We start from the raw sequence: 26,315 nt of genomic DNA, 5'->3' as shown, positions 1-26,315 counted from the left end.
TATAAAATGTTATGTTGATAACATTTAGAGATACACGCGCAACAAAATTCTGGGAAAGAAAGAAGAATAAGAAAGAAAAAAAAAAAAAAAAAAAAAAAAGATCGTGACAATAACAAGAGGTTATCCGCCAAGTGCGGATAACCAAAAAGAAAAAAAAAAAAAAGATCCTGACAATAACAAGGGGTTATCCGCCAAAGTGCGGATAACCAACTAGATTTGAACTCGTCACTACGGACGAGTTAGGTTATCCGCAGCGCAAAAGCCACGTGCACGTCATACGTTAGAATATTGCGCGCAGAAAAACGATTATGCCATTGAAAAAATGTTAGCGCGCTCTCTATTTTCCGTCACGTCAAAGTGTATACGGTATACACTATATACTGTATACGTACTACGTAAAGTTCAGAATAGGTGAAAATAAGTGACCAAAGTTATTGACGCTTTTGCACATGATGACGTCATAACAAATTTTAAAATGGTGAATCATGCGAAAGATAATTGATTGACCTAGACAATATAAAGAAATGGAGGGGGAAATGAAATACAAATAATTGGAGATGCGCTATATTAAATGTGACGAGCTACGAGGAAAGAGACAAAAATCCTATATTTTATATTCGAGTGGCCATAATTGTACGTATTTTGTGTCATAAAACAGATAATAATTGTATTTAAGGAATATTCTGAATATGTTATATACAGTGTAGCAAAGATTAAATTACGAGACCTATTTTTTAATTCAATTTTTAACTTGAAGGAATCATCAAAACGTAATATAAAGATAGTAATTTAAATCTAGTCTTTTGTGCTGCCACCTAGCATAGTTTTTTTTTCTCTTCTGGTCATCATCATGTATCATGCATGCATACTCTGTCTGCTGAAAGTAGACTATACGCGCATGCGGAAGAGTAGTTGGGGGTTAAGCCACGCCCATTTATGTAAATTGCCCACGTTCGTCCTGGAAAAAAAAAATTACACGGTGGTAAATGTGATATATTTTACGTTGTGATTGGGTATATAGTTATTTGGTAATGACTGAACATGCGCATTTTATTTTTATATTGAGCATTTGATTGGTTCAAAATTTCCATCAATGACGCTCTTGTATAAAAGTTAAGATAGAGTAAAGTAGTTAGTTGGAAAGTCAATGTAAAGTCAAGGTGTTGGGAAAGGATGTCGAAATTACGGAAGATTTACATTGTGGAAAAATTTGAACGGAGAGAATCTTCCAAGGGGCGGAGATTCTTCGGTGTTGGTTCAGTGTTGGAATGTGGTGATACCGAAGTAAGGAATTGCTATATAAATGATACAGAAAGTGTAGGAGCAGAAAGGTTATTCATGTTAGAAGTAGGAACAAAGGTTATGATAACCGAAGTGAAACCAAGCCTTGATAATAATTCGTTGAGGTTGACAGACAAATCTAAGGTATGTAATTAACGTATTTTTTGTAAATTAATATTATTATAATTGTTTATTTAATTTATAAAAGTGTCATTTATTTGTTATTAAGCCCTAGGTCTATATCTATGTTGATATAAAATAGAATCCGTGGGTCACTATTGTTCTTAAAAAACTAAAACGGTACTTATATATACTTATGATCCATTATAACAATTATAAAACAATGTCATTTTAATTTAGAAACCAGTTGATAACAATTGAATAATAAATAATAAACAGACGTTATTAACAGAATAGGGAGGAGAAATTGTTTATTTTCAATTAATTTACTCATTGATTGTTTATTTAAATTTTGTCATGAAATTTGCAATTTGTAGGCTAGGCTATTGTTTATAACATTAAAATAACATTTACATTGATAAAATTACAATTAAGCATAATTTTCTGGGTGTTCGGTCTAGCGTATGCCATATTGCCAGAATAAGTTAATTGTAAATTCTTAGTTGTATGATTTCTTTTTAATAAATACCATTTTCTGTTCAAGTACAAATTGAAGTAAGAAATTACGAAACTGTGGTTTACAGTTTCGTAATTTCTTACTTCAATTTGTACTTGTATATATAAACACAATAGGCAAAGAACATTAATTCTAAACCGTCCGGTGATATACTGAAATTTAATTAATTAATTTGAAACGATAAAGATGAGGAAATCTGTGAGAATGAGAAAAAGTCGCCCCAACCGAGACTCGAACTCGGACCGCCTGCTTGATATGCAGATGTCCTAACCATTAGACCACTGGAGCTTTCATGGTATTGTTCGAACTCGATTGGATAACGACTCTTTAACATTCTCGGCGTGGTACGGCGGAACAGCACTAGAATATTATTTTAATCATAATTTTTCTTTTGTGATTTTAAGGTTTTGACAAACATTGCTGATTTTGATATCAATATGGAAGTTGTTAGTAATTTTATCAGACCACCGACGGTGTCAATGTCAGCAGCTAGGGGAAGCCCGAAGAAAACGAGGTTATCTTTGAATGGAACAGTAATGAAGGTAACATTTTCTCTTGATTTAATCTAGGGCATAGGCTTATAGCACAGTTATGAAATTATGAGCTAGTTACGTTTCGTACCTTGCTTTTATTTCGACTCCAAATTTGTTAAGGAACTTTATTCTGAATACCACACCTTAGAATTAGACATCATAATTACTTTTACGATGAATTACAGAAAAAGTAACAAATAAATCCTTTAAATTGAGGGATTTCCTGACCTGTTTTTTGCACATGGTTTGTAAATTTCGCTAATTGATGTTTATATGGAGCGCCAAAAGAGAAACTATAATAGAGATTCAAAACTGAGTGGAATGCGTCTACTTTTTATGCATCTATTTATGAAATACACGTTTTAATTTCCATTTTTTTTTTCAATAAAAATATTGTAACATGTTACTTCTGAAAACGTACTGAAGTTTGTGTATACAAAATTCAAAATTTACACGTCTGTAAAATCATTTAAAGAATTTATTTGTTACTTTTTATGTGATTCTTCTTCATACAAGTACTTTGAGCCCCAATTGTAAGGTGTGGTATTTAAAATAAGTTACTTAACAAGTTTGAAGTCGAAAGGAAGTCTAAATAAAAACAGGTGCTAAACGGAACTAGTGGCGTTATGAACAGTTATAAATTTGGTACTTTGTTTAGACTTGAGGATGAATGAAGTTATATTATTATCATATTGGATTGTTTTATTTAGATACTCATTAATCAGTTTTACTATGCAATATGATGGATTATGATAAATAAACATTTTTTGTTTATCTTATTGAAGTAATAGATTTTCACCAGTAGTATATATTCAATTATAAACTATTAGACTATTAGTGTAGGCCTATTATAATTTGAAAATTGTTAATTTGGTAATATAGTTTTAATAATCAATTACTAGATTAAAAGAAACCCAAAAATATATAATATAGCACCAGTTTTAACATCACATGCCTTTGTTGTTTTTTTGTTGGTTTAGGTTGGTGAACTTTATGAAACACCAAGATATAAAAGAAGATTGTTGACATTAGGCAGTGGCCCAGATAATTGTATCGACGTAGTTTTGTGGGGGGAGACTGCCTCAAATGTATCGAGTGATATGAAAAATCAAGAACTAACCCTATCAGCACTAGTAATGGAAGACAAAGAGTTGAGAAGTACTCCATCAACAGTGTTGGAGGTATGCATTTTTTTTATTACTTTTTGGTAAATGAATAGGCCTATGCAACAGTGGTTTTGTTTTAAAATGAAAACAACATTGATATCATATTGAATAAATGTATAGAAAGTATTATAGAGTGCCAATATCTATCAATAGCTTGGGAAGTCATATTGAAACATTTTCTAATAAACATTGAATATTTTGTTAGAAATTATTTATAGCTTGTTTGAAAGCAATGTGTTATAGTATTGTCTCAACTCAAAAAAGGTATCAAAAAACATAATATTTGTATATTGTTTTATATTTAGGTTATTTTGGTGAGAGATAAATATCAATTAACTGTGTATATGTTGTAGATAAGGTTATTTTATATGTGTATTAAATCATAACTAATGTTCAATATATTTCATTTGTTTTTTTTGTGATGTAGGCTGGTGGAGTTAATTCAGTTGATGGTGTAATTGTGGCTGTAGGAGATGAAAATGATGGGTATGTACTTTTTTTGCAATGTTTAATTTGTTTATATTAAATTTGGTGATTGTGATATAATTGACTTAAAAAAAATAATTTGTCCTAAAAAAATTGTTTTCAATATGCCATTTTAATGTGAAATAATAGTTTAATGAAATTAGAGAAAAAAGTTATTTACCTAAAAATACTGTAATTTAAGGCAAAAATAGTCAAAATGGTTGCTTTTGGTTAAGATGTGAAGATTTTGTTTCTTCTCTTTTTTATGAAAGTGATTACTTTTATTAAAACTACAAAATGGGTTATTTAAAGTCTAATGTTAATATTTTTTTTTCAAAGAATTTGTATTTGGGGGACAATGCATCTTTAAAATATTATATTTTATATGTATTTTGATTATTGAAATGATTGTTTTGATTGCAGGTATCCTGTAGACATGTACATGGACAATGATTCTGTATTATACATACCAGAAGATCTACACTTTGATTTCAATATTAATTTGCCATGTCGTGTGAATTATTCTGCTAATAGTTTTGGGTGTATTACCGATATTCAATTTTTGTAAGGTAACAGTTGTTTGCAAGTTTGTTTTAATGCGTTTTTATTTTATATATTTGTTGAAAAGTAAATTTAATGATTTTGTACTTAAAATCATTAAATTTACTTTCATTATTTATTAATATACTGAATTAACATTGATTATTTAATAGACATATATGATAATCTTATGTACAAAATATACAATGCTAATTAATATTTTAAAAAAGTAATAAAGGAAATACATACCTCCAACACTGTTGAAGGGTAGTTCTTAACTCTTTTTCTTCCATTATAAGTGCTGATATTGTTAATTTGATTTGTCATAGCACCCGATAGACCCAAGGCTGCTTCCCCTCCACATAACTACGTCGATACAATTAAGTAGGCTAATGCCTAATGTCAACACTTTTTTTATATTTTGGTGTTTCATACAGTAATACATTAATTGCATACCTTAGATTTGTTTGTCAACCTTAACAAATTATTATCAAGAGTTGGTTTAAGTTTGGTTATCATAACCTTACTTCCAACATATAACATGAATAATTGTTTTGCTACTACACCTTCTGTGTCATTTATAAAGCAATTTTTTACTTTGGTATTATTACTTTAAATTACTGAACCAACACTGAATATCTCCGCTTCTTTGAAGATTCCCTCCGTTCAAATTTGTTAATTATAATTTTATCAATTTAAATGTTTTAAAAACAATATGTTATAAACCAACTAACCTATAAAGTTTAATAAACGCTGGATTTTAAAAATGTGAAGGTTGAAATGTCTTTCCCCTCAAATTTTTAAGTATTAAATTTGAGTAAATTTTTTTTTTTAAATGATGTAATTTGTTTCTAAATATTTTTATATTTATCGTCAGTGTAATTTGCTGCTGATTAAGATAAATATAAATGTGCATTTGAATTTTTTTTTTTGATAATTAGTGTAATTTATTTGTAATTGAGATAAATTATTAATGTCAATTTAATGATTTTGTATTTATAAATTTGAATGATTTTTTTGCTAATTACAATACATAATGTAAAGTGTAATAATTGTGTATTATCAGTGTAATTTGTTGGTAAATGAGTTAATTAATGTAAATTTAATAATTGTGTATTTATAATCAGTGTAATTTGCTGCTAATTAAGATAAATGTAAATTTTGTATTATAATTTTTTTTATTTTGTTGTTAATTAAAATAATTTAAAATCATGATGTAAATGAGTTAAATGAATAATATAAATATATTAATTTTGTATTATATAAATTTATTTAATTATAAATAAAAGAATTCAAATTTATATTAATTATTTATCTTCATTATCAATAAATTACACTAATTATAAATACAACATTTAGGTTGCATGAAATATTATATTAGCAGTAAATTACACTGATTATAAACATAAAAACATTAAATTGACATTAATTTTTTAACTCATTTAGCAACAAGTCACTGATTTTGAGTAGAAAATCATAAAATTTACAATAATTATTTATTTAAAGTAGCACCAAAACTAAACTGATTATAAATACAAAATAATATCAATATGTTAAAAGGTGGTCTTACCTGTTATCTCTTTAATTTTGCTTACATTTTATTTAGCCTTAAATATTACCAAAACAACCACACAATTTGGTAAAAAACAGAAATTATGCATTATAACATCCCCTGAAATTACCTGTTTTTGTTTGACATCGTGTTGTCGTTACACGGAAATCAGCATAAATTTAATAATTTTGTATTTATAATCAGTGTAATTTGTTGCTAATTTAGATAAACAATTTAAATTTTGTATTATAATCTTTGTACTTTGTTTTTAATTAAGATAATTTAAAATCAGTAAATTTAATAATCTTGTATTTATAATTGGTGTAATTTGTTGCTAATAAATATTTATTGTAAATTTTGTATATAATTAGTGTAATTTATTGCTAATTAAGATAAATAAATAATGTAAATTTGAATAATTTTTTTATTTATAATTTGTGTAATTTATTGGTAATTCAGATAAATTATTGATTTAAATTTAATGATTTTGTATTTATAATAATAATTTTTTTTCGTTTTGCTAATTACAATAGATAATATAAATTGTAATCATGTTGTATAATCAGTGTAATTTGCTGATGATTAAGATAAATAATGTAAATTTTGTATTTAATCAGTGTAATTTTTAGTTGGTAAATGAGTTAAATTATTAATGTAAATTTGATAATTTTGTATTAATAATCAGTGTAATTTACTGCTAATTAAGATAAATAATGTACTTTTTTTTATTCTTTGTACTTTGTTGTTAATTGAGATAATTTAAATTATTCTAAATTATTGGTAGGCCTAAATGAGTTAAATGAATAAATAAATGTAAATATAATAATTTTGTATTATAATCGGTGTAATTTGCTGCTAATTAAGATAAAAAATGAATGTAATGTTTGCCACAAGATAACTATTAAATGCCATTGTGATATGATTTTAATTGTTTTAGTCATTTTTTGATTTTATTCCATTTATGTTAGCCGTTAGTTCTTACACAGTTATGAGGAAAATGGCTATTCAGCATTGTGGTCATAGGAGGTTACAAGAGTTTTGCAAAATCAGCACATTGTGTAACTTTAGTTGCAGTTTTATGGTAAAACCTTTTAACTACTCGATAAGCTAAATATTGCAAGTTTTGCTGTGATAGTGTAAAACCAGGTGGGTATAATAAACAAATAGCTAAAGGTTCAATATTAATCTTACCAATGTCGAAAAAAGCCGACAATGGAAAACGTCATCCAGCCACCAATGGCGAGAAAAGCCGACATGTAGAATGACCTCATTCAAATGAGATTTTAGCTAACTTCGTTCACCGAGAATGATTATCCTTGAAATTATCGAATAATCTGATTGTTTGTTACTTCAAAATCATTTTTTATTTGCTTTAAAAAACTTCTACTGATTCATAATTTATGGCTGCTAATGATGATGACACAGTTGATGAGGTGATCGATATTTTGTTTGCAGATGACAGGGACGAAAAAGATTTTGAAATCGGGGTACCGCAAACAAACTGGTGCAGAGTTACCGCTGCTTAGTACATCAGCTGTCTTTAGTATTTAACGAATTATTATTAATTAATTGGCCATTGTTTTTTTTTTATGTATTTTAATAAAGGATACATTATTAATAATTGACAATTGTTGTATTCACTTACAACTAAGTATAACACATTTTGTTTATTTTTATGTAACGATTGTTTTTTTATTCAAGTCATAAATTGTGTCAAATTTTATTTTTTTACAAAACTGCCCAAACTTTTCAAAATTTGTGCATCCGTGTGCGCCATATTTTAAAAATCTGAACAACAGTTTTCAACTTTCGATAAACAATAATTGTTATAGTGTGACACTCAGCAGCAACGCACAAACTTCTCTCTGAGCGACGTGCCAAAGACATTGTTGACATTCCATTATGTAGGAAATCAACACGTGTACTTTTCTCGCAAATTAAGTGAACAGTGATGGCCAGGACAAGTTCACTAATTGGCGGTGAATAAAAGGTAACTGATATGCCGATCAAATAAAATGCCGTAAATAAAAAAAATTGCGAGAGAATTTGACGACCCCGGTGAACGACCTCGAAACGGACGACCCATAACACAAAACCGACGACCCCTACAGGCTAGCCTAGGCCTAAGTGTGGTATAACATTCCGAGGCCGAACATAGCCAAAGATCTTTAAACCATACCTTATATAATACTTGGAAGCAAGCAATTGATTGAAAAAATACATAAATATCGCCATTTGATACTGAATATGTCGACACGAACAAACGGACAGATATGGAATGCAAAGAGTGCATCATTAAAACTGCATTTGACATGTTAAAAATAAATTAAAAAGAAAAAAATATGTGGTTGTTTTGATATTGTTTAAGGCTAAATAAAATGTAAAATAAATTAAACTCAGTGTAATTTGTTGCTAAATAGGTTAAATGGTTAATGTAAAGTTAATGTTTTTATATTTATAATCAGTTTAATTTGTTGCTAATAAATATTTCATGCAGCCTAAATGTTATATGTATAATTAGTGTAGTTTATTGATAATGAAGTATGGGTTAATTGATTAATGTAAAGTTAATGTTTGTAAATTTATAATCAGTGTAATTTGCTGCTAATAAATAATTAAATTTGGTATTATAATTAGTGTAATTTATTGGTAATGAAGATAAACAATGTAAATTTGAATAATTTTTTGTATTTATAATTAGTGTAATTTATTGATAATTTAAATAAATTATTAATGTCAATTTAATGATTTTTTATTTATAATCTGCATTTTTTTTTGCAAATTACAAAACACCCTTTTTTAATCAAATTTTTAACTTGAAGGCATCATCAAAATGTAATATAAAGATAGCAATTTAAATCTTAAATTATTTTGTGCTGCAACCTAGCATAGTTTTTTTTTTCATTGCTAGTCACCATATCGGGTAATATTTCGGATATATTTTACGTTGTGATTGGACATTTAGTTACTGCTGTTTTTGGTAATGACTGAACATGCGCACTTTATTGTTATATTGATCATTTGATTGGTTAAAAAATGTCATGCGCAAAAGTTGAGGTATAGTAGTACACGTAGCTAGTTAGGTAGTTAGTTGGAAAGAAAGTCAATGTAAAGCCAAGGTGTATGTATCATGATTGTGGAGAGAGGGATGTCGAAAATACGTAAATTGTATATACACTAGTCGAAAAATTTGAACGGAGGGAATCTTCCAAGAAGGAGCGGAGATCTTCGGTGTTGGTTCAGTGTTCGAATGTGGCGATACCAAGTAAAGTATTGGTATATAAATGAGACCGAAGGTGTAGGCCTAGTTGCAGAACGATTATTCATGTTAGAAGTTGAAAGAAAAGTTATGAACCGAAGTTAAATCAAGTCTTGATAATAATTGGTTGACACATCTAAGGTATGCAATTATTATTAATGTATATTTTTTGTTATTATAGGCCTACCTAGGCCTATATTTGTTTATTTAATTTACAAAAGTGCCATTTATTTGTTATTTATTAGGTCCTAGGCCACGTCTAGGCCTATGCCTATATGTTAATATAAAACAAAATCAGTTAAAAAGTTAAGACGGTACCTAAAAATATACTTATCCATGTTAACAATTATAATAGTTTAATACAATGTCATTTAATAAGATTTAGAAACCAGTTGATATAAATAATTGAATAATAAACAGACGTTAAATTAAAGGAATAGGGAGTAGTTAATTGGTTTTTTTAAAAATTAATTTACTCAGTTATTTAATAATTAAAAATTTGAGGGGAAGGACATTTCAGTCTTGACATTTGTAATATCCGGTGTTTATTTAAACTTTGTCATCATGAAATTTGCAATTTGTAGACTAGCTAGTTGTAGGCCATTGGTAGGCCTAGAGGCCTATATAGGCTATATAACATTAAAATAAAATTTAAATTGATAAAATTAGAATTGAATTATAATAATGGTTATGCCCATATTGTGATCTCAGTATAATTGTAAACTCTGAGTCGTATGATTTTTTTTTAATAAATAACATTTTCTGATGTTTTTTCATTAAGTAAAGTAAGAAATGACCAACCTGTGTGGTAGGTCTAGGCCTATATACATATTTTGTTTTAATGATTATTTTTCTTTTGTGTTAATAGGTTTTTACAAATATTGCTGATTTTAATGTCAATATGGAAGTTGTTCGTAATTTTGTCAGATTACCGACGGTGTCAATGTCAACAGCCAGGGGAAGCCCGAAGAAAACGAGAATGGGACATTAATGAAGGTAACATTTTCTCTTTATTTAAGCTAGGCCTAGGCTTATAGCACAGTTATGAACGGCGCTAGTTTCGTTTCGTACCTGAACTTTATTTCGACTCCAAATTTGTTAAGGAACTTTATCCTGAATACCACACCTTTGAATTAAACCTCATATATGCTTTTACGATGTGGAGTTATAGAAAAAGTAACAAATAAATCCTTTAAATTGATGAATTTTAAATACGACGTGTTTCTCGCACACGGTTTGTCAATTTTTGCATATTGACGTTTTTATGGAGCGCCAAAATAGCAACTATAATAGAAGACTAAAAGTCAGTGAAATGTGTATAGGCAATTTAAGGCAAAAATAATCAAAATGGTTGCTTTTGGTTAAGATGTGGAAATTTTTGTTTCTTTTATTTTTTATGGAAGTGATTACTTCATTAAAACTAGAGTCTGATGATAATAACCTTTTTTTTTTAAAATAATTTTTCATGTATTTGGGGGACAATGCATCTTTAAAATTTTATGTTTTATATCTATTTTGATTATTATAATGATTGTTTTGATTGCAGGTATCCTGTTGACATGTTAATGGAAAATGATGCTGTATTACACATATCAGAAGATCTACACTTTGATTTCAATGTTAATTTGCCATGTCGTGTGAATTATTCTGCCAATAGTTTTGGGTGTATTACCGATATTCAATTTTTGTAAGGTAACAATTATTTGCAAGTTTGTTTTAATGCATTTTTATTTTATATATTTGTTGAAAAGTAAATTTAATGATTTTGTACGTAAAATCATTAAATTTACTTTCATTATTTATTAATATACTGAATTAACATTGGTTATTTAATAGACATATATGATAATCTTATTTACAAAATATACAATGCTAATTAATATTTTAAAAAAGTAATAAAGGAAATAGATACCTCCAACACTGTTGAAGGGTAGTTCTTAACTCCTTTTTTTCCATTATAAGTGCTGATATTGTTAATTTGATTTGTCATAGCACCAGACACACCCAAGGCTGCTTCCCCCCCCCCCCCCACACATAACTACGTCGATACAATTAAGTAGGCTAATGCCTAATGTAAACACCTTTTTTATATTTTGGTGTTTCATAGGGTATACATTAATTGCATACCTTAGATTTGTTTGTCAACCTCTACGAATTATTATCAAGGCTCGGTTTAACTTCGGTTATCATAACCTTCCTTCCCACTTCTAACATGAATAAGCGTTTTGCTACTACACGGGTACTACACCTTCTGTCTCATTTATATAGCAATTTTTTACTTTGGTATTATTACTTTAAATTACTGAACCAACACTAAATATCTCCGCTCCTTCGAGATTTTCCCTCCGTTCAAATTTGTTAATTATAACTTTATCAATTTAAATGTTTAAAAAACAATATTATTATAAACCAACTAACCTATAAAGTTTAATAAACATTGGATTTTAAAAATATGAAGTCTGAAATGTCGCTCCCTGCAAATTTTTAAGTAATCAATTTCAGTAAATTAATTTTTTTTTAAATGATGTAATTTGTTTCTAAATGAGGTAAATGATTAATGTAAATTTAATATTTTAATATTTATAGTCAGTGTAATTTGCTGCTAATTAAGATAAAAATGTACATTTGAATATTTTTTTTTTTTTGATAATTAGTTTAATTTATTTGTAATTGAGATAAATTATTAATGTCAATTTAATGATTTTGTATTTATAATTGGTGAATTTTATTGCTAATTGTAATACATTATGTAAAGTGTAATAATAATGGTGTATTATCAGTGTAATTTGTTGATAAATGAGTTAATTAATGTAAATTTAATAATTGTGTATTTATAATCAGTGTAATTTGCTGCTAATTAAGATAAATAATGTATATTTTGTGTTATAATCTTTGTACTTTGTTGTTAATTAAGATAATTTAAAATCAGTGTAAATTATTGTTAGTCATAGCAGCCGACACTCTGGAGGCTGCTTCTTCCCACATAACTATGTCGATACATCACTATGTCATACAAGGCAATAAATACATTTTTTTGTTTCTTGAAATCGTAACATGTGATGGTAAAACTGATGCTATATTATATATATTTGGGTTTCCTTTAATTATATAATTAATTATATTAATAAATAATAGTTTATAATTGAATATATACATCTGGTGAATGTTTTATATCGACATAGACGTAGGCCTAATAACAAATAAATGGTACTTTTGTATATTAAATAAACAATTATAATAACAAAAAATATACATTAATTGCATACATTAGATTTGTCAACCTCAATGAATTATTATCAAGACTTGGTTTAACTTTGGTTATCATAACTTTTCTTCCCACTTCTAACATGAATAATCGTTCTGCTACTACACTTTTGGTATCATTTTTATAGCAATTCCTTACTTCGGTATCACCACATTCGAACACTGAACCAACACCGAAGGAATTTCCCCCCCCCCCCCCCCTTGGAAGACTCCCTCTGTTTCAAATTTTTAGATTATAATTTCATCTATTTAAATGTTTAAAAAAGTGATGCACAGATTCTATTTTATCAACATAGACATAGTCCTAATAACAAATAAATGGCACTTTTGTAAATTAAATAAGCAATTATATTAACAAAAAATATACATTAATTGCATACCTTAGATTTGTCTGTCAACCTTAACGAATTATTATCAAGGATTGGTTTCACTTCGGTTATCATAACCTTTGTTCCTACTTCTAACATGAATAACCTTTCTGTTCCTACACTTTCTGTATCATTTATATAGCACTTCCTTAATTCGGTATCACCACATTCGAACACTGAACCAACACCGAAGGAATTCCCCCCCCCCCCCCCTTGGAAGACTCCCTCTGTTTCAAATTTTTAGACTATTTAAATGTTTAAAAAAGTGATGCACAGATTCTATTTTATCAACATAGACATAGGCCTAATAACAAATAAATGGCACTTTTGTAAATTAAATAAGCAATTATATTAACACAAAATATACATTAATTGTATAACTTAGATTTGTCTTTGAACCTCGATGAATTATTATCAAGATTTGGTTTAACTTCGGTTATCATAACTTTTCTTCCGATCTCTAACATGAATAATCGTTTTGCTAGTACACCTTCTGTCTCATTTATATAGCAATGTTTTACTTTGATATCATTATATTTCATTACTGAACCAACACCGAAGAATCTCCGCCCCTTAGAAGACTCCCTCCGTTCAAATTTTTCGACTACCGTAATTTCGACATCCTTTCGACAACACCTTGACTTTACATTGACTTTCATTGAATTTTTGATTATAAGTTTATCAATTTCAATGTTTAAAAAACAATATGTTATAAACCATACAACTAGCCCACAAATTGGAAATTTCATGATGAAAAAGTTTAAATAAACACTGTATTTTAAAAATGTCAACACTGAAATGTCTTTCCTCTCCAATTTTTAATTAACAATCAGTTCGAGTAAATTAGTAAAAAAAAAAATTGATGTAATTTGTTGTTAAATGATTAATGTAAATTTAATATTTTTATATTTATAATCAGTGTCATTTATTGCTAATTAAGATTAATAATTAATGTAAATTTGAATATTTTTAAACATTTATAATTAGTGTAATTTATTGGTAATTCAGTTAAATTATTAATGTAAATTTAATGATTTTGTATTTATAATTGGTGAATTTTTTTGCTAATTACAATATAGAATGTAAAGTGTAATAATGTGTATTATCACTGTAATTTGTTGGTAAATGAGTTAATGTAAATTTAATATTTTCGTATTTTTATTGGTGTAATTTGCTGCTAATTAAGATAAACAATGTGAATTTTGTATTATAATTTTTGTACTTTGTTGTTAATTAAGATAATTTAAAATCAGTGTAATTTGTTGGTAAATGAGTTAAATGAAAAATATAAATATAATAATTTTGCTAATTGAGATAAATTATTAATCTAAATTTAATGATTTTGTATTTATAATCGGTGATTTTTTTAAAAATTACAATAGATAATGTAAAGTGTAATCATTTTGTATAATCACTGTAATTTGCTGCTAATTAAGATGTAAAGTTTGTATTATTAATCTTTGTACTTTGTTGCTAATTAAAAATGATTTAAATTAGTGTAAATTGTTGGTAAATGAGTTAAATGAATAATATAAATATACTTATGTTATATTTACAATCAGTGTAATTTGCTGTTAATTAAGATATTTTAAAATTAGTTTAATTTGTTGTTTGTTGAGTTAAATAAATAATATAAATATAGGCCTAATAATGTTGTATTTATAATCGGTGTAATTTGCTGCTAATTAAGATAAATAATTAATGTGCTGTTTGCTACAAGATACCTATTAAATGTGATTATGATATGATTTATTTGTTTTAGTCGTTTTTTTTAATTTTATGTAAGCCGTTAGTTGTGGTCATTATGTTACAAAAGTTTTGCAAAATCAGCACATCGAGGGGCGCGTCAATAGGCTTGTGTAACTTTAGTTACGTTGCAGTTCTATTGTAAAACCTTTTAACGACCCGATAAGCTAACAATTGGAAGTTTTGCTGAGAAAACCGGTTGGGTATAATAATAAACAAGGAGTTAATGGTTCAATATCAAGTTCTTTAATAGTGTTTGATAAAAGGGGCAGATGCTTTTTTTTTTGGAGTGTTGACAAAGTGCGTGGTATGCGAGGCATTATTTTATCATTTCCAAAAGTGCGAGGCATAGTTTACAATTTCAAAAAGGTGCGAGGCATATCCTCTATTATGTTATATTATAGGCCTAAATAATCAATTGTTTATATTTTTATAATAGGCCTAGGGTATCTAAACAGATTCGTGTATATACTAATCACGTTGTTTATTTTTATGTAACGATTGTTACATATTCATTGTGTCAAATTTTACTTTTACAATTTTACTTTTACAAAAGTGCCGAACTGTTCAAAAGTTGTGCATCTGTATGTGTGATATTTTAAAAATCTGAACGACAGTCTTCAACTTTCAATAAACAATAAGCGACACTCATCAATTGACTGCCATGCTTGTTGATATTTCGAGCGTGTGTAATTTACAAATTGATTACAATCGATTTAACATGTGTTTCAAACATAGCAGAGTTAAAATCATATTTGTCTCACCCCGGTAGATCGGAGAGATAGAAAATCCCTCCCTGAGAGGATTCGGCCTTGTGGCGATTCCTCTCCTATAGCACGTGGTTTCAGAACCAACGCACAGCCTTTTCTCTGAGCGGCGTGCCAAAGACATTTTTGACATTCCATTGTCTAGGAAATCAAAACGTGTACCTCTCTTGCAAATAAAGTGAACAGCGATTGCCAGGACAAGTTCAATAACTAGCGGTGAATAAAAGGTAACTGATATGCCGATCAAATAACATGCCGCAAAGAAAAAAAACTGCGAGAGAATTCTGGAACGTGTGTGAAAAAGACTTACGCCCGACAACTAGGCCTAAAATTAAACTTTAGCTAATAATGCCTAATACTAACCTAGACCACTCTTCAACATATTGATATTATTTAATTTTGTATTTAGTTTAATTTGGTGTTAGTTAAAATAAATAATTAATGTAAATTTAATGATTTTGTACTTAAAGTCAGTGTAAATTGCTAAATGAGTTAAATGTTTTTATATTTATAATCAGTGTAATTTGTGGCTAATAAATATTTAATGTAGCCTTAATTTTATATTTATAATTAGTGTCATTTATTGGTAATGAAGATAAATAATTTATATAAATTTAAAAAAATGTTTTTTTTATTGGTAGGCTAATTGAGATAAATTGTTAATGTCAATTTAATGATTTTGTAATGTATAATTGGTGAATTTTTTTGCTAATTGTAATAATACATTATGTAAAGTGTAATATTTAATTTTGTATTATCAGTGTGTTGGTAAATATGAAAATATATAATGTACGTAAATTTGGTATTATAATCAGTGTAATTTGCTGCTAATTAAGATATTTTAAAATCAGTTTAATTTGTTGTTGTTTGTTGAGTTAAATAAACAATATAAATATAGGCCTAATAATGTTGTATTTATAATCGGTGTAATTTACTGCTAATTATGATGAATAATTAATGTACTGTTTGCTACAAGACAAGTATTAAATGTCATGATATGATTTAATTGTTTTAGTCGTTTTTTTATATTTTATTGCATTTTATGTAAGTTGTTAGTCCTTATGGGATGGCAAAATCAGCATTGTAGTTGTTAAGAGTTGTCAAAACAACAATGCAATATATATTTTTTATTAAATGATTTGCATAAAATCAAAAATAGAATTTAATATGTTGTTAGCATGAATTTGATAACATTTTTTTTTTCATGAAAACACAACCTTGATCTATGGTGGCGCCCTATCGGATGGACAATCAGAGCCATAATATGCTCTGTGGACAATATTACTGGTACAGCGAAAACCGCGGATTATTCGCTTGTGATTATTATATATTTTGGTAGGCCTACGTACCACCTCCATATATCACTTGATGACGTCATGATACCAGATAGACAACATGAATTCATATCTACAATTCAACAACTTCCATATTAAATTTTAATCATGTGGGTAACTTTTCATTCCGATTAGATCTAAACAGATTAAAATATACTGTATAGATAAAATTAAGCAACTCATGTTATTCTAATTTTTTTTATAATGAGGTAATGAAAATTTAAAAATGTTTAACATGTGAAGGAAAATTGATTTCTGTGGAACATTAATTTTGTTTTCAATAGAAATTTAGCGCACGATATAAATTAAAACTTTTATGGTGAAAGTGTGGTGAATTGTGTCTCGGTCTACAGCATTGTGTTAGTTTTGGCGACGATTGCGTGCCATATTAGTGAAGAACAACGTGGTTACACCTCCATGTTGGATTTGTAATATTATAGCCTAGTATTGCTCCCGATATTGCTTCGCAATTTTATGTGCTAAAACGAACATATAGCCTATATTACAAAAAGTTTAAACACAATTGTGTTAAATATAATAGTAAGAAATAGGTAAGATATATTTTGCTTAATTTGGATTGTTGATTTGTAATAAACTAATATTTAATTGTTTTTGTGTTCGCCATCAAAATGAAATGGCGTAGGCCTAGCCGTGTCCCGGATTACCTCTTCTTCAGGAAGGTCTAGACCTAGCCTAGGTTTAGTTGTACAGTACTGTAGTAGAGGCATATAATGGCGCTAGCCTAGTTCCATTTTGCATCTGGCTTATAATGGCCTGGGTTTAGGCTAGTCTATAGTAGTACTAGTAGGCCCTTAGTAGTGTAGGTCAATTCAGTTCACTTCTTCACCTGTCTTATGTCATTATATATGTTTGTCTTGTAGTTGTTGGAAGAGATACAAGTATAGTAATAACATTATTGTTTCTACAGTACTTCATAATCTCTAGAATATCGTAAATAGTGAACATAAAATAAATAATTTGTAGAGATGATTTATGGTCTCATGATTGGGAGTGAAGTGTTGCCTGTTATTTTGTAGGCATGAACAATTTACATAATTCAGATTTTATTGTTTGTGATCAAACTATTAAATGAACGTTATGTCTAAAGATACCGTACCGTATCCATACTTTTAAAAACTAAAGGTACGGTAATTATAGAGGGCGCTATGTAATATGGATGTTAATCAAATAGGTTATTGCATTGGTTTTCTGCAAGTCAGCTGTGTAGCCTAGCGGGCATGTGATGAGGCTTTGGCTTAAGGGGTTGGAGGTTCGATACTCTTCTTGACGTCCTTTTTTTTAATTTTTTTTTTTAGTTTTTAATTTAAGAGAGATTATTAAGAGGGTTAGGTTTTTAATATTTAGGAAGGAGTTTAATATTTAGGAACGAGTTTTATATTTAGGTACAAGTTTTAGGAATGCAATTTTACCGTACTTTTAGCAAACGGAAGCGCCCTCTATAATTACTGTATCTTTAGTTTTTAAAAGCATGGATACGGTACCGTATCTTTAGCAATGGCGTTAAATGAAATTACCATTGAGACAAAATGTAGGCCCCAATTAGCTGGCTCATAACCAAAGTCATTTTAAGGAAATTTCCTAATTTTTCAGACATTGATTAAGATTAAGAAGCTTGTTGATTTGGAAAAAGTGTTAATGTTGTTTATTACCATTTTATACCTCCATGCCATTATCAATGTTTTTCCTTGTATTGTTTAGATTGTATTTGTTTTTTATTAACAGAAGATTTACAGTTTCAGCTACAGCTGTGAGTATTAATAGGGCAATTCCACGATTTTTTTTTTTGGATTTTGAAAATTTTCAACTTTTAGCAGTCTTAACATGTTTGATATCAAACTAAAGCTAATGTTATATACTTTCAGGATATTTAAGTGGTTAAAAAAAATTATGAGATATATACAGACATATTTCCATTTAAAATAATGATATTTAGATAACTTAAAAAATAAAACAATATGAGGTTTACTTAAATCCTATAACAGACAACTACATCCTAATTTATACATGTCATTTCTTTTTAGAATTAAAGAACTAAATATATTGTTTGAGATTTTGATTGAATTAATCAACATAGAAATATTAAGGAGGGGCCCACATAATTATTAATAATTTTGTCAGGTTGTTACCAAAAAACATTTTTTTTTTAAATTTAAGAACCTTGTACCTTCTAGACAATTATAATATTTTCCAAACTATTAAAAATTATAGCTTAACATACACTGATAAGGTTACTTTTTTTTAAAACCTTATTTTACATTTTTATATGATATAAAAAGTGTCTGGTTGTTACCGGGTTGATCACAGACTGACATGTCAGTTTGTGACCAGTGTTATTACAGTAAGCTAAACCAGCATTGTTACAGTAAAAGTTATTTCAATATGCTTTAAAATCAATAATCAAAATATATAGTATATAGTTTTAAAAAATTGAATTAATCAACATAGAAATATTAGAGAGGAACCAACATTTATTAATATATTGTTAAATGTTACCGAAAAACAACATCATTTATTTTTAAATTTAAGAACCAAGCACCTTCTTGACAATTATAATATTTTCCAAAGTATTAAAAATTATAGTTTTACATACACACTCATGAAAAAATGTTAATGTTGTTTATTGCCATTATCAATGTTTTTCCTTGTTTTTTTTAGATTGTAGAAAATATACAGTTTCAGCTACAGCTGTGAGTATTAGTAAATTATTAAACGGAGAAAATATATTTTCTTTACTTTGTGAACTGTTGCCTGCCCTAATCAGTCATTTCATACCCAAAGTCATTTTGAGGAAATTTCTTAATTTTTCAGACATTGATTAAGAAGCATGTTGATTTGAAAAAAGTGTTAATGTTGTTTATTACCATTAATAATGTTTTTTCTTGTTTTTTTTAGATTGTAGAAAATATAGTGTCAGCTACAGCTGTGTGAGTATTAGTAGAGTATCTGTTAACGGAGAAAACATATTTTCCTTACTTGGTGAACTGTTGCCTGTTATTTTGTAGGCATTTCCTATTATGAAACATTTACATAATTCAGATTTTATGGTTTGTGAATAAGATATTAAATGAAATTAGCATTGAGACTACATGTAGGTCCTAACCAGCCGTCTCATACCCAAAGTTATTTTGAGGAAATTTTTTAATTTTTCAGACATTGATTAAGAAGCATGTTGATTTGGAAAAAGTGTTAATGTTGTTTATTGCCAATTATTAATGTTTTTCCTTGTTTTTTTTATAGATTGTAGAACATATACAGTGTCAGCTACAGCTGTGAGTATTAGTAGATTATCTGTTAAACAGATAAAACATATTTTCTTTACTTTGTGAACCATTGCTTGTTATTTTGTAGGAATTTTCTATTATGAAACATTTACATAATTTAAATTTTATGGTTTGTAATATATTAAATGAAATTAGCATTGAGACAACATGTACTGTAGGCCCTAATCAGTTGTCTCATACCCAAAGTCATTTTGATGAAATTTCTTAATTTTTCAGACATTGATTAAGAAGCATGTTGATTTGGAAAAAGTGTTAATGTTGTTTATTGTCGTTAATAATGTTTTTTCTTGTTTTTTTTTAGATTGTAGAAAATATACGGTGTCAGCTACAGCTGTGAGTATTAGTAGATTATCTGTTAAACGGAGAAAACATATTTTCCTTACTTTGTGAACTGTTGCCTTTTATTTTGTAGGCATTTTCTATTATGAAACATTTACATAATTCTATTCTAATTTTATTGTTTGTAAATAAAATATTAAATGAAATTAGTATTGAGACAACATGTAGACCCCAATCAACCGGCCCATACCTAAAGTCATTTTAAGGAAATTTCCTAATTTTTCAGACATTGATTAAGATTAAGAAGGTTGTTGATTTGGAAAAAGTGTTAATGTTGTTTATTGCCATTATTAATGATTTTCCTTTTTTTTTTTTAGATTGTAGTTGTACAGAAAATATACAGTGTCAGTTACAGCTGTGAGTATTAGAAAATCATCTGTAAAACGGAAAAAACATATTTTCCTTACTTGATGCCCTCCCTTAATTGATAAACATGTGTTGTCTGTAAATTTACAATACTGGGTGACCAAATATTTTTGTGTATAAAATTCTATTATATTAGAACATTGAATAATTAAACCTATTTTCAGATTATATGTTTATACTAGGACTTTATTGAATATTACAATATAAAAATGTATGTGAATTATCATTTTATACAAGTATTTGATTAAAAGCAAAACAAATACAAGTTGATTTCGCAGGAAGTTGAAAAATTGTGAAGGTGAAATAATTTGTTTCCGACATATTCCATATAATGAATTTTTGACATATTTTTTGGTCACAATATCTTCTATAGTGATTTAGTTATATTGTATAAACCAAAGTCATAAATATATTATCACAATTTACTTAAAAATTTAGGACAATCATCCTTTTTAACATAAATGTGGTGGCATATACTTACAATTTATAAAATGGGTCTATCCTGAATTTAGTAGTGAGTTGGTCCTAATTTGGTTTGCTAGGCTCAATAGATCATGTTACATTCCACAAGGGGGATGTGTATAATATTATTTAGCTATTTGTAAATACACTGATTTATTTACTGATTCAATATATGATTCTTTGACTGGAATTCTTAGTACAGTGTATCTTAAAATCAATAACTAACTCTTTTTTTTTTCTTTTATTGTAGGTGACTGTCTTGTATAAACCCACTGGATCTCAGAAGAGATCTGGGTCTTTAGAAAAAGATCCTTCTCTCCGAAGAGAGAATCTACGAGGGGTTACCGAATTTGAAAATCTATGTTCAATTATCTGTAACCATTATGCACAATTATCTGTAACCATTTTGTAAAACATCTTGTAAAACCTTGAAGATAAACCGAAGTTTATTTCAAGACCATTTTTGCAAACATTCACTGAAACCTTGAAGATAAACCGAAGTTTATTTCAAAACCTTTTTTGCAGAAAGTTCGAAGAATAAAACAGAAGCTTATTAAAAAAGAATTAATTAAAGAAGATTTAAAGATCACTTTTATTTGAATCTGTTATTAAGTAGAATTGTAAAAAGAATAAAAATTACAATCTTAAACTATTTAGCATAACCAAGTATTACAGAGAAGTTTAAATTAATATTAAGTATTTCATCAAGCCAATATTAAATAGAAGCTATATTTTTGTATTCAGTGAAATTGTATAATCGAATTATTGAAAAAAAGCAGACAAAAAAAAATATTGACAAAGAGAAAAGAAATTGGGACAAAAGTTAAAAGTCATAGAAACAAAAGACAATATAAAGTTGAATTGTTTTTGTAATTTTTAATAATTTAATTTGTTGTAGCAAGGATTTCTTTTTTGAAGTTTGAATTGATAAAAAGAACCTAATTGTAATATTCTTTGGAATTGCAGAATACATTTTAATTTAATTTGTAAAAAAAGTTTATTAATTTGAAGAAACTTGTTTCTTATACAAATTTTGAATAATGGATATGGAATTCATAGCAGTAGTTGGTATCTTTTTGTTGATTATCTTTACAATGATATTTTATTTGTGTAAGAATGTGAATAAAGAAGTTACAAGTAAAAAGCAGATTTTTGTCAATACAACTGGTAATGTTAATAATGGAGTTATGGATAAGACAGCAGAATTTAAAATAGTTGTTAATGACATCTTGGACCTACTTGATGAATGCTGTTCAACTGAGAATGTCAAAGACGACAGAAATGATGATACAGGTAATGTCAATTGTGAATTTATGAAAGATACAACTGAATTTAAAGGAATAATTGATGATATCATAAACATATTATCTTATGGTACAGAGGTCACTTCAGAGTTTGATGATACATGCGATTTCTGTAATATTGAAGTGAAAGTAGACGACAATTGCATAACATGTGACTGTTGTAGTCAATATTTTCATGTGAAATGTGTAAGAGATGTTTTTGAAGACAAACTATGTAATTCCCGGGTAATTTGGATTTGTTCAATGTGTGGGAATAATAATTTTGTTGATAACATGTTTGGCGAAATAGGTATTCCCTGTCATTTCAATAGATATACGATTCTAGAACCTGATGAATCTGTCACTTCAGACTTTCCAGAATTAACGAAAAATAAAGAAAAACGTTGTAATAATGCAATATTAAAATGTCAACAAACAGGAAGTGAAGATTTACTTGGTAGTGATTGGATCAGAGTAAGATCAAAGAAAAGAACCGACAACAGAAAAAAAAGATGTAAAAATAGAGGAAATAAGAAAAGGAGAAAGCGCGTTATAAATGGTATAAGTATAGAACCAGGTGTAAAATATATTGGCAAAGGTGTAAAAGATTTCTATGAAAGACAAAATAATAACAAAATGGAATGGAATATGAATACAACTACTTACAGAGAATACAACAAAGAAAATGGTAAAACGAATATATTGGGAAATTCACAAACAATAATTGACGACAGTGGTAGGCCTATGTGTGATGATTTGAAAAATACAAAAGTAACGCACGGAATACAACAACAATCAGGTGGTGGTTCGAAACGTTTACGAAATAACAAGGGTCGTTTTGTCAAAACTAAGAAGATTGATAACAAAAAAGCACAAGGTAATGTGAATTTAAAGAATGATTGCGATACTATGAAAGATATAAAGAACATGGGTAATAATGACAATTCTGAAACGAAAACTGACGAGGATTTTAAAATAGAATGTACTGTAGAAAACGACAACACAGCGACTGACGATGCGAAAGCACAAAATAATAGCAAAATGAATGACAGAAGTAGAATAATTGATAGTAATGGTACAGATCATAAAAATCAAACATGTGCAAGTTGTGAATTTGAGGAAAATGAAGTATTGATAATTGATGACGGATGCAAAAAAGCAGTGACTGAAAAAATTAGGTCCCATACTAAACCTAAATGTGACCAACATACAATCGATGTGGATATTGAAGTTTTAACAAAAAATAATTTTTCGGAAGAATTGATAATCGATGATGTACCAAAACAAAAAAATACACGAAAAAGGCAGAAAACACAATCAATAAATGAATTACAAGTATATAATAGTAATGAAAATATAACTGTAGCACAGGGTAATTTTAATCAAGGGAATTATAGATTTGGCTTTGCAAGTGGTAAACAGTGTGTTGCAAATAGTCTTGTAGCTATTCTTTATTCTACAAAGAGGAATGGAAATGAATTTTACACCAAAGACCTTGATACAATATTGACTCTTGGAAACGAGTTGTACCGTTACATTCAGAAAGATTCCACTATGCACGAGGACCTTTTAATGATTTCTGAACTGCCGAAAGAATTAGATATCTTGGATAACACATTTGTAATATCTCCCAAAGAATCAGTTTTTGGCATAATAGATGGAAATCTCGAATTTATGGCTGAATATGGAGCCTTGTCATTAAACCAAGCTCTTGAACAAGAATTACACCAACATGATGCATTTTTTATGAATTTTAACAGAAGCACATTTTCTATTATTAAACGTGTAAATGGTTTCCTTATATTTGATCCACATGCAAGAGATCGATTTGGTTGTGTTAGTGAACATGGAAAGAGTATTTTACTTTACCGTCCATCGTGGCAAGGTGTGTACGATTATTGTATAAGATTAGCAAGGTCAATGAACTGTAATTTACATGAAACCGAGTTTGAACTGACTGGTGTAAATATTGAAAATAAGTCTATGATGTTATGTTCCGCTTCTGTGCTCGATGATAATTGTGAACAAAGAAACTTGGGAAACGTTGACGTTGATGAACCTAGTACCTCTTATCAGTATAAATGTAGTACAAGATTACCAGACAAGAATATTGATTCTAACGTTAAAGGCAAAAAACATAATAAAGAAGGTCATGTCTCATCAAGTAATGGATGGCAAAGTGATAGTGATATTGAAATTGTTAATGTTCAGTATGCAGAAAGACCTGACGAGAATTTTAAATTTATTCCTACCTCAGAAGCACAAAAGAAAAACATGTGTAATAAATTAGGCATTCATTGTGAACATACCGATATGAATTGTGGTATTAACAGAGCTAGTCAGATTGGACATCCTCTTCAAATTACAAATATTACAGGTGATGGTAATTGTTTTTATCGTGCAATTTCATACATTATTTCTGGGACTGAAGATAATCATTTACTTTTAAGAAGAGCAATTAGTAATCATTTATTGGAAACTGATGACTTATTTATTAATACATTTAGTCACGAATATAGATCAGTTAAGGAATATGTGTTTAAAAAAAGAGTAATGGATAATGGAAAGTGGGCATCCAATACTGAAATAAGTGCAATGGCAAACTTGCTTAATACAGATATTTATTCATTTAATGATCAACTTTTGACGTGGCAATTGTTTTCTGCTAAAAAGCCGGGAAGAATAGATGATGTTACAACTGACAATGGTATATATATTTTGTACACCATGAATGTGCATTTTAATGTAGTAGAATCTGTCAATGTCAGTCAAAATAATGTTCAGGAAACAACAGGACAAGTTGATATGAATGTGACATCCCACAATAAACTGTCAAATACAGAGGCGATTTTTTTGGTAAAGAATTCTACAACAAAGAAACGAAAGCAAACGGGAAATGAAACTTGTGACACATTTGAAGATATACAACCAAAACACAAACAGAGTAAAACTGTTGAAAGACCTTGTTCAGAAAGCAGAGTAAAACGAAAACGATCTTATAGAAATAGAAAAGAAATTAAAAAGAATCGACAGAGAATTAAACGTCAAAGTGAAGAAAAAAAAAATTCGGAAGAAATAGATGAAATTAGAAACAAATATCAAAGTGATTCTGTATACAGAGAAGAAAAGAAACGTAAAGTAAAAGAGGCGCAACAAATAAGATATGGTGATGATGATTATAAGTTCAAAAAAACGAAGGAAAACAGAGAAAGACAATACAAAATGTATAGATGTGAACCAGAATATAATGTTAAGGTACGAAATAAAGCGAGACATAACTACAAAACTGATTTGGATTACCGAACAACTAAAAAAGCCAACAATCTGATAAATTATAAATTTAATGAAAAATTTACGCAAAATTTGAAAGAATCAAAGAAAAATAGATACAACAATGATACAATATTTAGACATAAATCTAGACAAGATAATAAACAAAGAAATAAGGAAAAATATCACAATGATCCAAAATTTCGACAAAATTTGAAGCAAAAATTAGCAGCGAAGTATTGTAATAATTCAAAATTCAGAGAAAATGTTACGAAAACATTGGCAGAGAAGTATCGGAATAATTTGAAATTTCGACAAAAGTGTAAGCAGAAATTGGCAGAAAAGTATCGAAGTAATTTGGAATTTAGACAAAACTGTAAG

At 28.2% G+C, this 26,315-nt stretch overlaps 1 protein-coding gene and 1 long non-coding RNA gene across 2 annotated transcripts; both read left to right on the top strand.

The window, feature by feature from the left end:
• Nucleotides 1-573: 573 nt before the first annotated feature.
• LOC140046825 (uncharacterized) lies at nt 574-4,678 on the top strand. Its single transcript, XM_072091553.1, has 5 exons — nt 574-1,425; nt 2,323-2,460; nt 3,432-3,632; nt 4,045-4,103; nt 4,506-4,678. The coding sequence occupies exons 1-5, from the start codon at nt 1,174-1,176 to the stop codon at nt 4,648-4,650; spliced, it is 795 nt and encodes a 264-aa protein (XP_071947654.1). The 5' UTR covers nt 574-1,173; the 3' UTR covers nt 4,651-4,678.
• A 12,661-nt stretch (nt 4,679-17,339) lies between these two features.
• Nucleotides 17,340-22,313, top strand: LOC140046826 (uncharacterized). Its single transcript, XR_011844860.1, has 8 exons — nt 17,340-17,463; nt 18,632-18,680; nt 19,589-19,620; nt 19,826-19,857; nt 20,171-20,202; nt 20,516-20,547; nt 20,871-20,910; nt 21,632-22,313. It is a non-coding gene; the product is annotated as an uncharacterized lncRNA (long non-coding RNA).
• The last annotated feature ends 4,002 nt before the right edge of the window (nt 22,314-26,315 follow it).

This window comes from Antedon mediterranea, chromosome 4 (assembly GCF_964355755.1).
Source record: "Antedon mediterranea chromosome 4, ecAntMedi1.1, whole genome shotgun sequence".
Classification (NCBI taxonomy): domain Eukaryota; kingdom Metazoa; phylum Echinodermata; class Crinoidea; order Comatulida; family Antedonidae; genus Antedon; species Antedon mediterranea.
Note: the sequence above shows the minus strand (reverse complement) of the source record. Positions and strands in the feature narration are given on the sequence as shown.